Source organism: Tachypleus tridentatus, chromosome 2, assembly GCF_004210375.1.
Source record: "Tachypleus tridentatus isolate NWPU-2018 chromosome 2, ASM421037v1, whole genome shotgun sequence".
Lineage (NCBI taxonomy): Eukaryota > Metazoa > Arthropoda > Merostomata > Xiphosura > Limulidae > Tachypleus > Tachypleus tridentatus.
The window spans coordinates 104561989-104575917 of record NC_134826.1 but is presented as its reverse complement, the minus strand read 5'-3'; the positions used below and the strand labels follow the sequence as shown (position 1 = coordinate 104575917).

The 13929-nt window shown below is 30.3% G+C and overlaps 1 protein-coding gene across 1 annotated transcript in view; it reads right to left on the bottom strand.

Moving 5' to 3' along the window:
• Window positions 1-13929, bottom strand: part of LOC143244748 (uncharacterized) — a 54013-nt gene that overhangs the window by 5819 nt on the left and 34265 nt on the right. The window contains exons 6-8 of the mRNA XM_076489974.1: window positions 12500-12578; window positions 11462-11609; window positions 4523-4673 (exon numbers count right to left, since the gene is read on the bottom strand). Of these exons, the coding sequence (XP_076346089.1) occupies window positions 4523-4673; window positions 11462-11609; window positions 12500-12578 (378 nt within the window). The remainder of the gene's footprint in view (window positions 1-4522; window positions 4674-11461; window positions 11610-12499; window positions 12579-13929) is intronic.

Sequence of the window (13929 nt, the reverse complement as noted above, 5' to 3'; positions counted from 1 at the left end):
ACTACCCGGTAATTTACTTAATAGCTACTCCATGTATGTGGACAGTAAAATCAATATAGAACATTACGCGAACATTTTGGCCAAACTGTGTTTCAATCATTTAACGTGTTTGTCAAATCTGGGTAATCTTGAGCAGTAGCTATATGTGACATATTTCTAATTATAATATCATCAGTTCAAGATTTTTATTTATTTCTACAAGTACCTCATTGTTCGTTTTTCATAATCAGGCATAAAGCTACACAATGAGCTATAATGTGGACTGCAGTCTATGATATATCTAGTTTGTGGCGTTGTAAGTCCACGTATATACAGCTGTGCCACTGGAGGATTACTTAATTTTAATAATTATTGTTCAGATTTCACTAAAATTCAGGTACATTTCTGAGTTCTACAAACACACACACAAATATATCTGAAATTACCTTAAAATATGAAATGAAGTGCGTTATATCTCTTTCTTTTTTTAAGGTGCTGGTTGAAATGCGATTTTATTAGAGACGAGACTTTTGTGGAATTAATGTACTATAGAAATGTTGTACAAAACTTAAACACGTAAATAAAAACCTACATCAGATTGGAATTAAGTCGTGTGTGTAAAATGTTGCTGAAACACAACCATAATTGAGAGTTTTCTAAGTGGAATCGTAACATGTGTAAGAACAACTTTAACAAGAAATGAAGCGACCAGAGTATAAATTTTAAATCTCGGTTAAGGGGTATCAGGTTTATTATGGGCCGAATTCTTTACAGTAGATTTCTGTGACTTGTTGGTAATAAATTTTAACAATAAACGGATAGCACGCAGCTCACGTGCTTTAAAATTGTATATTAACACAAGTCAAACGAATAAACAAATGTTTGTTGCACTGACTGTTGTTTATTACAATTGTTCCTAGAGCTTTAAAAACTGTTTCTTTTTTCGTCAAAGTCCACATAGGTTGGTTCAGTTACTTTAGAACACAGTTTGACAAAATGAAATAATCCTTCTATCTGTTATTACAATACAAGCTATGATAATTTCACTGTAAACATTGCCAGTATACGCTTTTTATGGCTAAAGTCATAATCACGCAGTATAGATCTATCATTCGAAATACATTTTGACACGTATTTATACCCCCAAAAGAGGTCTAGAACGTTCCATACATTACTATATATTATGATATAATGATACTCAATTGAAACAATAAGAAACACTCAGAGGTTTATAGTAACATGGCGCAATAATATATAACAATTGCCAATTCATAACTATTGAACTACACAATGTATGACTGTCGAACAGTTACGTAAAAGACCTGCAATAACCCATCGCTTCTAAAAAATAACTACTTTTAATACTATAGATGTAATTCGTAATACTCGGATTAATTTTAAACAGAAAAAGTTTTGTATATCCAATGAAGTGTATAAAGCAATGAAGGGTTAATGCTTATGCTGTTTGTTGTTGAGGGAAGGAATTGCTGGTGGGTTGAAATCCATGTCTTTATCACTGTTTGTGAGTGTTTTATGAATTTGATGTACAAAATAGGCTTATATAAATCTTTTAATTTTTAACGTCACGAGAAGTTGATTTGTCCTTGTTTTAACTGATAATATCAATGATGTTTGTTGTCTTGACGTTTGGGTTCACGTTTTGTGATTTACGAATATCTATAGTAAAATGTATGTGAAATCCCCCATTCTTTATGTAAAATATGTGGTAAACAATAACAGTAATTATTGAAATTAATCTATTTTTGTTTACATTTTGCTGTATGAGCTACATTTTTCGAAGGCATTTTCACCAACAACATAATTGATGCGCAAACGATTTGGTAGATAAATAGCTTTATAGTTCTAAAGTTAAATAAGATACTAATATGTAAATTGTCAGAACACACATGATTTTATAGAGTATATTCACTTAGTGTCGTACAGTAATAATTTATATAGCTAATTTACACCTATTATTTTTAAAAATAACATTTTACGTAAGTTATAATATTCCTGTGATACTAGAACAAAATCAGATAACAGCAGTGTTTTACATAGTGCTTATTCTTATAAAGTTCTAGTAGCAAACATATTTTAGATTGGGCATGTTTATATAAAGGGACACATTTTGTATCACTTGGAGTATATTTTATGCTGTGTGAGTAACAGTAGTAACAAAAAACAACCTATTGATTAGTATTATTAAAACCGAGTATTAAGAAAGGGTAAAAAGAAAAATGTTTTAAGAAAGATGAAATCAAATAAATATTTGAAGTAAAGAATTTTTCGTTACATAATTTATAAGCAATCTTAGCAGTGTGAAGTATTTATGAAATGTTTTAAGTAAGGAATATCTACATAATGTTACTAATGAAATAACATAACAAAAGTAACATAATTTCTCAGTAACAGCAGTAACGTAATGTATTTTGTTGTAGAAATGTTTAAATAAGGATATTCACACAGAGTTAGCAATTACATACACTTATATACTTAAATGTTTCTGCATATGACGTTAATTAGATCAACGATTTTCGATTAGTATATTCAACTGGTGTTAAGATTAACAGGATTTCAAATCATAATCAGTGATGACTAGAAAACCCACTTGTAGAGAAAAATATGTAACAACGGCTCGTTTGGGTTGAGAAAATTTATGTAGAGGAGCGAACAACGTTTCGACCTTCTTCGGACACCGTCAGGTTCACAAAGAAAGAGAGAGATAACTGACCGATAGCTGACCACATGTTTAAAGGGGGCTATGTAACTTAGTGTAGGAATGTAGAGGGCGTGCTTAGATGTTTGAATATATATATATATACTTTATATATAGGTATAAAGGTGTTCCTTTGTATTGGTTTATTTTGGGCTTGAGTTGTTGTATAAGTAAGGCTTCTTTAATTTTGCATTTGTTTATGTTCGTTTCTTTATTTGGTATTTGAGTGTTTTCTATGGTTATGTTGTGTTTATTTGATTTGCAGTGTTTGAAAACGTGTGAAGGTGACTTTTTATGTTCTTTGAATTTGGTTTCCATTTTTCTACTCGTTTTTCCAATATAGAAGTCGTGGCAGTTATCACATTGTATTTTATAAATAATGTTGGTGTGGTGTTTGTCAGTATAGTTTTTACATAGTATAGACCTTAGTTTTGTGCCTGGTTTTTGAATAAATTTGGTATTAACTGAAATGTCATATTTTGTTACTAGTTTTTGCCAAATGTTGGTTATTTTTCTGCTGATTTCGGGAATATATGGTATGCAGCAGTATATGGTTGGTGATTTTTTAATTCGTGGGATACATTTACTTTTGTTGGTTGATTTTGCTTTTGTCTAGGTGTGTGCGTGTAATGTTTTCTACGGTTTGTGGAGGAAACTTATTGATGTTGATGAAGTGTTGTTTTATTTTGTCTAATTCAACATTAATCTTATCTGGTGATCATAGTTTTATGGCTGTGTTTATTTGGTTTCTTAGTATGTTGAGTTTTTGTTTTGTTTCCTGTGCTGAGTCCCAAGGAATGTACAATCCAGTATGGGTGATATTTCGGTGGATTTCTGTTTTAAATTGTGTATCGGTTTTTGTAATTTTGAGGTTAAGAAATAATAGTTGATTGCTTTCTTCCTGTTCACATGTGAAGTTAATGTTGGGATGTATAACGTTAATGTGATTGAAAAAAATAAGTGTGTGTTCTGTAGATGTGAATACCGCAATCGTGTCGTCTGCACATCTCTGCTAGTATAGTGGTGGATGTAATGCTGTGTTGATTGCTTGTGTTTCAACTTGTGTCATAAAAATATTGGCTAGAACTGGGAGTACTGGGTTGCCCATGCTTTGGCCATTTGTTTATATATAGTTGTGATTGTTGAATATGAAGTTTGTCTTCATCGTGGTGAATTCTGTGAGGGTTGCTAATTGGTTGCTGGGAATGTCTATTGATGGGTTAGGGTCTCGGATGTAGAGTTTTAAGGCTATCTTGCAGGCTTCAATGGTTGGGACTTCTGTAAAGAAGGATATAACATTCCTATACTAAGTTACTCAATCCCCTTCAAACATGTGGTCAACAATCAGTCAGTTACCCCTTTCTTTTTTTGTGAACCTGACGATGACCGAAGAAGGTCGAAACGTTGTTCGCTCCTCTACATAAATTTTCTCAACCCAAACGAGCCGTTTTTTCATATACAAGGTTTCACATAAGGTACGATATTCCGAAATTTGATAAGGGCATGATTTTAAACGTGCAATACTTAAAATTCATTGCTACTGCTAACAGTAATAAATGAAACAACATGCAATGATGAGGGTTTAAATAAGGAGTTTTGCATCATGCATACTTATGAAAGTAATTAGAATTATTTATATGATAATTATATGAAATTTAATATAAAGGACACTATATGTTAAGCGCAGTCAAAGTGTATAATACATGATATATATTTTTAATATTATATTTACTGCAAACACCAGCACACTAACTATTACGCAGTACCTGATCTCTCTATTATGAAAACTATCACCAATTAAGTTTAAAGAGCTAGTGAGAATCTAACCTTGATTAAGTTTGAAGTGATCCTCTTCATATTCAATTTTTAAGAAAGTTGACATCTCAACCTCAAAAACCTTATTTGGATCATCTGGAAGTTTTGCTGGAATGCTGCGTCGCTTTCTACCGTATCCATACTGGCCATCGCCACATGGCACCTAAAGTTGAAAAAAAAATACTAAAATTAATTTATTTGAAAGTTTTATGTTACATTAATACATATACGATATAATTGTCCTTAGTTAAAATGGCACAATGGCATGATTAATTATACACTAACCCTATTTTACACATAATATATGTAAACTGAACGTCACAATAATTATTTTTTTATCAACACTTGTAATCAAATATTACATTGAACTAAATATTCATGTTTGTTTGTCACTTAATTTTGTGGAAATTTTCACTAAAGTATTTGCTTCTGGTGTGAGTATTGTGATACAAAATTAATCTATACCTTCATCCCCAACTCTCCTATAAATGTAAATGAACAATTATAATACTTGGACCAAATAAACTGTAGTGAGTGGTAAGAACTTCTGTTAGAAATAAATTATATTTGGTCAAGTAAGTGTTAAGGGAATAAAATGATTATAAACAGACAGTCATTTGTTTCCGACTAAATAACCAGCAGTAATAGTAAAAAGGATAAATGGGGTACCATTTGTAGTTGAATAAAGGGACAACACGAGTATGAATAACTTACAAGTGGAACAACACTTGTATTTGGTTGTATAGAAATCACAAAATAGACGTAAACTAAAATTAAAAATAGCTTAATTTTAAGTAAAAAAGCAATAATAATTGGAAATAAATAAAAGAAGGTTCTATATTTCGTTATTAATGTGACTTTTCTTTATTTAATGACTTAGTAATAATTGGATACACTTACAAAGAAAGATGAAACAGCAATGTGTGCAAGTATTATTAAAGGAATGTTTCATTTGTCTTCATCTAAAAATATATTATTAAGCTAACCAGAAAAAAAATTACTTAGAACTTCAGCTAAACAGGTATCAACAAGAGGAAATATGTCCCCTGCCTTCAATTAAAGCGGAATAAGAAAATAGAAAACAACTTATATAAAGAATGTTTCTTATTATCAACTAAAAGGAAGTTAACAACGAGTAATAGTTTTACAGGAAAGTGTTATTTGCCTAAGGAGTCTTCTGCAGGTGCAAATAATTATAAAAGGAAAATATATTGTCATTCAGCTAAAGTGGCACGAGGAAATGGAAGTATACTTCTAAAAGAAAATTAATTTGTTTTTTGATAAAGCGGCATCGCTAAAGAAATAAAACTACAAACTGAAAATCACTTGCCTTTAGCTGAAATATACTATATATGGAAAGTAATTTTACTTTCACTAATCAGACATTTGGGAATCAAAAACAAAAATAGTAAACAGAAAATAACTTCCTAATCAACCGTTAAATCTTAAGAATTTTATGAATGTACACTTAGTTTTAATATCATTACATGAAGTTAGAAAATATATAAATTTGATTTTGAATAATTATTGAATTCAGTGACATACAAAATCCATTCTTCGTTGTAAAGCATATTCTGTAATGATAAATAATAAACATAATGGATTTATAAAATGTGAAATAATAATCTTTTCTTGTAGACCACTTCTTTTATCGTAAAAAAACAATAAAAGTAGTAAAATTTAAATATTTTGACAATAATTTGTTTATTATCATCGCGATTATTTTACGGATTGTTTTTTTTAAAATTTACAAAAGCGTCGTTATTTATGGTAAATCTTGGATGAAATCGCTTTTTTTAAACTTGAAGTGTTGTTAATAAATGTTTCAGTATGTATGTTGAACTTTACTTATATATTTATTAGTTAATGTCGCATTTTGGCTATGATGAAATGCGTGTGTGTGTTTTTTCTTATAGTAAAGCCACATTGGGCTATCTGCTGAATATACAAAATATTCAATTTTGTGTAAGAACTATAAGTTGAGACATGTAAGAGATGTTTAAACATTTGATCTGCAGCCTGAACAAATGGAATTAAGTTATTTCTTTATTGGTGAATTATAATGTATGTCAGACACAAGTTAATCTTACTTTTATTGTAAAGTACGATGAACTCGGTGAATTACAAGAATTGTACACTAATTTTACAAGAAATCATTTTACAATGTGCCAGATAAAAGACTTATAAAAACCTCTGTAGATGTGGGGGAAACGTTAGGTAATTGAATAGTAGAAAGAGAGCAGAAGGTTGTTATAAATGGAGTTCAGTGAAACTGGATTAATGTCACAGATGGCTCAGTCTTAGGGTCCTTGCTAAATATACTGATGATATTACGGTCTTGGGTGTTACTGGGTCTCTGCTACTGCTGTTGCTTTATAAAACGGTTTAGTTCATTTGGTGAGTTGGGCAACCAAATAGCAAACGGGCTTTAATTAACATAAATGCAAGATAGTGTGTGTGAGCTATCATAATTTGAATTATAAGTATAAATTGAATGGTAATAACCTTAACACTGTCATGAAAGAAAGGGTTCTTGGCGCAATGGCTGATCAGTCTTTTATGCTGTCCGTGTAGTGTGCTGTTACTAGTAATAAAGCAAATTGTGTTTGATGTTGTACCTATAGAAATATTAAATACAAGTCTAAATATGTTATAATTTCATTGTATAGATCTTGGGCTTCTTATCTTCAGAGATTAAGCATTGAATTGTTTAAAAGAGTTCAGAGAAGGGATACTAGAGTGATGCCTGGAATGTAAGGGTTATCATAAAGAGAAGGTTAAGATCTTAACAGTTGCTTCCTCTTGAAACAAGAAGAGTTAGATGAGATTTTTTTTATATTTAAAGGTAGAATGGTGAGTATAAATATAAAGTTTGGCACGTAGGAGTCATCTTCAGGTAAGATAGTTTTATTCTTCTAATAGGGTTGTTAGTCTTTGGATTTGGTTGGTTGGTTGTTTGACATTTATTGGTGCAAAGCAAGTGGGCTATCTGCGCCAAGCAACCTGTAAAAAGCATAAAAACATAAAACTAAACTCCTTCTAAAACGTAAAAGTTATTCATGATAAAACTAAACAAACTTCAAATAGTAAGCAAAAATTTAAATAGAATTAAAAAGCCAATAATCGTTAATTTTTTGAATGGGTTGCCTTCACACGTTGTAGAGATAGTAGATTTTAAGTGAGTTTGAAAACAGTTTGATAAATACATGAATATTAAGGGCTGACTTACAGTTTCATTTTTAGTTTAGTTTAGAGGATGGGTCAGCCTTCATGGACCAATAGTCCTTTGTTTACCTAAATGTTATGCTATGCTACACATTATATTATGTTATGTTATTGAACATGTCCAATCAAATCTTGAAAAAACTGAATGTATTGAATACATATTTCATGTTTTATATCATAATATGAAGAGAAATAAGCAATCAGTTAACTTCATTCACTTTTATATTCAGTGATATGCAAAAGCTAATCATCACAAGTTAAAACATGGTGAAAATTAAATTTATAATCTACTTTTATTCGAGTTTACGCAGAAAATATATGATTTTGTATGGTATAAACAATTTGTTTTCAGTATTAATCATAACGTAAAAACATGAGATTTATAACTTAGAAATGGACGTATGATCATAAACAGCGAGTTACATTATGTATAATAATTGATTTGTTAACATTTTATTTTCAAAAAGTTTTCTTTTCTGCGTATTAAGTTTTGAATTTTATGAGCCTCTTCTATTAGTAAAAGATCAACATACCTATATACAATAGGGTAGAAATGCCCACACAATTTAGTGAGTGTACATATTGACCTTTCTAGCATTCGTATTCAATAATAATGATCCCCAGATAGAAGCAGAAAGAATGCCTTCATGTAGTAGTATTGTTAATGTTAAAAATATAAATATCTACAGGAAGATAAAAATAATAGTATTCTCAATAGTAGTGGTTAAACATTACTATCTATATACATCTTTTAAAATCAAACTTCAGTGAAACAAATCAGCTTATATAGCTAAAAAATGAAGTTATTTCATATTATTTGGTGGTTTAAATAGGCGTTCTCTTCAGGGTAAATAGATGTTGTATAATATGTTAGTTACAGAAATGAATTAGTGATAATTCTTTGTTTTTCTTACAGCAAAGATATATCGGGCTATCTGCCGAGGGGAATCGAACCCCTGATTTTAGCGTTGTAAATACGTAGACTTACCGCTGTACTAGCGGAAGACTAGTTAGTAATAAATATTGTACATATAAAGCATTAGGAAATGCAAAATTTATGTCATGAAAATTAAATATAGAAATGAAACTATAATTAATATGTTTATTGTGTGTTAAATCAAACCTTAGAAACTCTTTTGGCTATACTAACTGTCTCATATACTATATATAAAAAAGATACATTAGGTATGATAAAGCGTTTCGTGATGTATATCATATTAGAGAAAAAAAACTAAAGAACTAGAATTGTATACATAAAGGAATAATGGATAATTGTGAGATTTGTTATGCTATAATATTTGCCCCATTCAAATAATGGATAAATTAAGAATGTATATGTAATAAAACTGACATATGTAATAATGTTTTAATAGTCGTCTCGTTAAAGTAATGGTTTTACTTGTATAAAACTTAATCATTAACTGAAAGTGCAATTAGTTCAAATAATAATTTTAATTGTAATTTTTTAGGACATATAATTAAATCTAGGTACTGATGACATATCACAAGTTGAGACACCCTACGATGAGTTCATCCTGCAACTGAACTACCCATTTATGGTCACACCAACCACCCTAGCAGCACTAACCTTAGTAACACAATTTGACAAGCAATAGCATCCGTCTATGGAACCTTAATTTCACAATCTACCTGTAGAAACACCATCTGCATTTGTAAAACTCATGTAACACAGTTAAATATAAAACTGAAAACTATAAACATAAGATGAAAAATTTAAAATCCTTATGCAGTCCTACAGAACTATAATAAAACTATCTGTTTATAAAAATACCATCAGCCTTTTTAAAACATACCTAATGCTAAGAAATATATAAGCATAATAAATATATAAAGTTGAGGATGATTATAAATAACAGAGATTAAAAAATAACAGATTTAATGTAAGTTTTATTAATAAAGCAAAATGGTTATTGTGATAGATTAAAAAATCCTAATAACGAAAACTGCAAATCCAACGCTATGTAAATTAAATAAATTATTAATTCAAAAGCTTTGACTGTTATTGTAAAGTTTATTACATGTTTATTTGTTCATCTACATCACCTTCTGATGGTTTTCTCTCATATTTTCTGTGCATTCGTCATTTCAACGCGCTCTCTGGTGCTGCATCCGGTACATATAATATCACTCCTCTCCTGAGACAATTGCGCCTTATGTAACCATGACGACATAATTTCTGTCACCCTTTTGGTACCTATTATGTAACTCTTTGGTGTTGGCGTAATTTGCATATTATTAGTTATGTAGCCCTCAGCTGGCGTCCTTTGATATCCACTAACCCTCCAACCTCCAACCGAGGTGCCATTCTTTGAACGCGGTAGTATCGCTCTAAGAACTTAGCCTCAAGCTATTCAAACCTTTTGAAAAATTGCCTGGAATGCTATTACAAATATTTTTGCAACAGCATACTAGCTGATGAATCAAAACATTTAATCATATATTCACAGATCTCTTGTGTTTTGATTTACGGCATAAAATACTGTTAATTAGCAAATTACATAAAAGCTTATATGATAAACAGCTTATATGATTTTAAATTTCTTTTCATTCTTACTCTTCGATTCCTAAGTTCGTACAATTATTAATTTGTTTTTATTCCTACTTTCTGTCTTTTAACCCAATAGGTCACTTAATAACCAAATTATTTTTATCCATATTTTCTCTGTGTAACTAGTAACTCATGGGATTTGAAGTTGTTTTTTATTTATATTCTCAGGTCCGGCGTGGCCAAGCGCGTTAAGGCGTGCGACTCGTAATCTGAGGGTCGCGGGTTCGCATCCCCGTCGTGCCAAACATGCTCGCCCTTTCAGCCGTGGGGGCGTTATAATGTGACGGTTAATTCGTTGGTAAAATAGTAGCCCAAGAGTTGGCGGTGAGTGGTGATGACTAGCTGCCTTCCCTCTAGTCCTACACTGCTAAATTAGGGACAGCTAGCACAGATAGCCCTCGAATAGCTTTGTGCGAAATAAAAAAAACAACAACAAAAAAAAAAACAATTTATATTCTCTCTTGTTTGGATCCATTAGCTGATGTAATTTCCACTTAGTGTTTTCTCTTTCTTTCTGTCCACTGGTTCATGTAATTAAAAACTTATTTTTATTCATACCGTTTCTCTATAAATTGGTAGCTCATGTGATTAAATACTCATTTATATTTCGACTGTTAGTTCTCGAGCCACTAGTTCATGCCATATCACGCTTGTTTTTATCCCTACCTTATTTTCTCTCTCTCTTTCAAACTCCAGTAGCTCATATGAGTACAAGCTCATGTTCATTATTGGTTTTCATTTCTATTTTGGTTAGAACTAACAGATTTTATGCTTAGGTACTTCTTTTAATTCAGACTCTTTGCAGCCCATTTAGCTCACTTGCTTTGTATTAAATTGAGAAGCAATACTTCTTATGCTTACTTTTCTTCTCTGTGCTGCTACTATCAACAGGATTTTCCCTTAGTACATTTAATTTAATTGTAACCTTACAGAAAATTACTTTATCGTTACAAAATATAGTTTTAATTTTACTGATTCAAAACAATCAGAGAGCTAGAACAACAATAAACAAAAATAACTGATTACTATATTTTATGTTTTTATAATTTAAATTTCAGTTTTTTATGTTTTATATTAATTTTGTGGTTGATTACTGTTTTTTGTTTCTTTTATTATGCTGTATGTCAATTTTCTAAAAAGATAATGCTGATACTTACTCCTTGGCACTTGTCAATGCAAACATTCACGGTTCCCACAAAAAGCACATAATTAGATTGTGGAAACTTGAAGGCTTTAAACCTGGCGGTGAGAGTGTCACCATCATGAGTAATAAAATTTCCGAATATGTACGGATCTATTGAGCAGCTGGAAAACAATATAGATTATGCAATTGGATTTTCCACTTAACAACTAAATTTCTAATTTGTATGTGCTTATATTATGACACAGAGTTTAACGTTTAAGAAGTAAACACCGAAGTCAAAAGACCCTAGTAAGTAAAAATTACATATAAGAAATATGTGGTAATGTTCTGGAATCTTAAAATGATACTACATTTAAAAACAAAATGTGAACAAGAGCTAAAGACAGTCAGACAACATCATAAAAGTAGTTCATTATAAAACAAAATAGGCATATAACTGTTAAAATAATAAAAATAAATCATGTGGATACGGTGAAGCTCTTGTAATTTGCTCTATATACGAAGTACTCCACAATATATATTTTTATAGAGTGATTTACTCGCCACAGTAATGTACAACAATTTTGGATATATTTTTATAATATTTCTAAGGAGACGAAAATTTATAATTAGATTTATTTTATACATTAAGTTACAGCAATGCTAGATATCCTTGGGTAACATTTCTATGTAAAGAAAACTTAAGAATCAAGTTATCATATCTATTGAAATATTTAATTTACTTTTGTAAAGATAGGAATATAATTAATGACTTTAAAACATAGCTGCAAAACGAAAAAAAAATTGGTCCAGATTTCAAATAATGGAATATATATGTATGTACACTTCCCACAGCTACGCTTTTCTAATTAAGAGTAAGAAACAATATGATAAGAGTCTTGAACAGTGATTTAATGTAAACCATTGTATTGTTATTAATAAATCATTTTAAATTAAATAAAATTTGTGAACCCTGCCTCTTAATAAAGTCTATTATTAATTTGAGTATGTGAAATTTATAAAAATATCTTCTTAAACTTAACTAAGACCCTAATAACAGACATGTACTTGCCCATTCATAATGATGACCTCTTCGTTCCGAGGAGAATTATCTGTAACTTTCAGGTAACTGGCAAGTAATCCATAGACCCCTTCATAAAATATACGTCTCTTAGTATATATATTTATTTGTTTTAAACAAGCAGTCAAAAGCAGGTACATTTATGAACATTTAGCGTCTATAGAAATGTTTGAAAATATCTAACATATCTCTTACTTTAAGGCCACAAGAATGTACTGTAAAAATATTTTAGAGTCATTTAATATAAATAAATCTGTTGGCTTCAGCTACCTATAAAACATTAAAATAATCAGATGAGTTGTAGTTCCAGGTAAGCAGTAAATAGTCGAAAGACATCTTGATAAACATTAAATATACATCTTCTAGATTAAAGTGATAAAACGTTTTTCATACAAAACATTCAAAAATATGCTAGTTTCAAGCTGGTGAAAAGTACAACACAGAAAACTTTCAAAAATATTAAATATAAATGAGTTTGTTTCAGATGACAACAGTTAAGCAATGTATGAGTTACACTGAAGTAACTGAAAAGTAATATATAAAGAATTATATATGTTTCCTATGTTGAAGTAATTAAAAAATAGTTGGATAAACTGAAGTGATAAAAAAGTGGTACACAGACAACTGCGTATATTATTTTAGACTGAAGCGTCTGAATGTACGTCATTAAAAGCAGCAGGTAACTTATGAATAAATGATACTATAAACATTAAATATATATCTTGCTTTAATTTAGCTATAATATTGTGTGTAGTTTGTCGAATCTCGCGCAAGGCTGCTCGAGGAATCACTGCGCTAGCCGTTCCTAATTTAGAGATAAGAGACGAAATGGAAGACAGCTAGTTAATACAACACACTGTTAGCTCTTGAACTACTTTTTACCAACAAATAGTGGGACTGACCGTTAAATTATAATGCCTTCACGACTGAAAGGGCGAGAACGTTCGTCAACGTGATTCAAAATTGGCAACAAACTGAGATGCAAATTCCCTAACCATCAAGCTATACCAGGCCTATTGTTTATAGTCCACAGTATAAATACTACGTATCTGTTAGATTCATTTATCTAAAATATTGTATGTAGACAACACTAAAAAATTAAATATATACACGTAGATACAGTTGAAATATTGTTCATAGATAAATATTAAATAAATAAATAAATACATATATAAATATTGATTTCATTCAGTTATGACGTTTCTGAAACATTTAGTTTACTTCTATATAGATAGGGATAAAATTCAGAATGTTTTCCCTTAATTTAAGCTACATTTTGTACAAATGTTCAGTGTTCAAAGTTGATTAACTTTTGGTGAATTCAGGTTCAGAGTCAACAGCTCCTTATAAGTCAACCATATAACTCGAAACTTTTTAATCTGGTTTTGATCATATTTTAGTCAAAAGAATAATTTGTACTT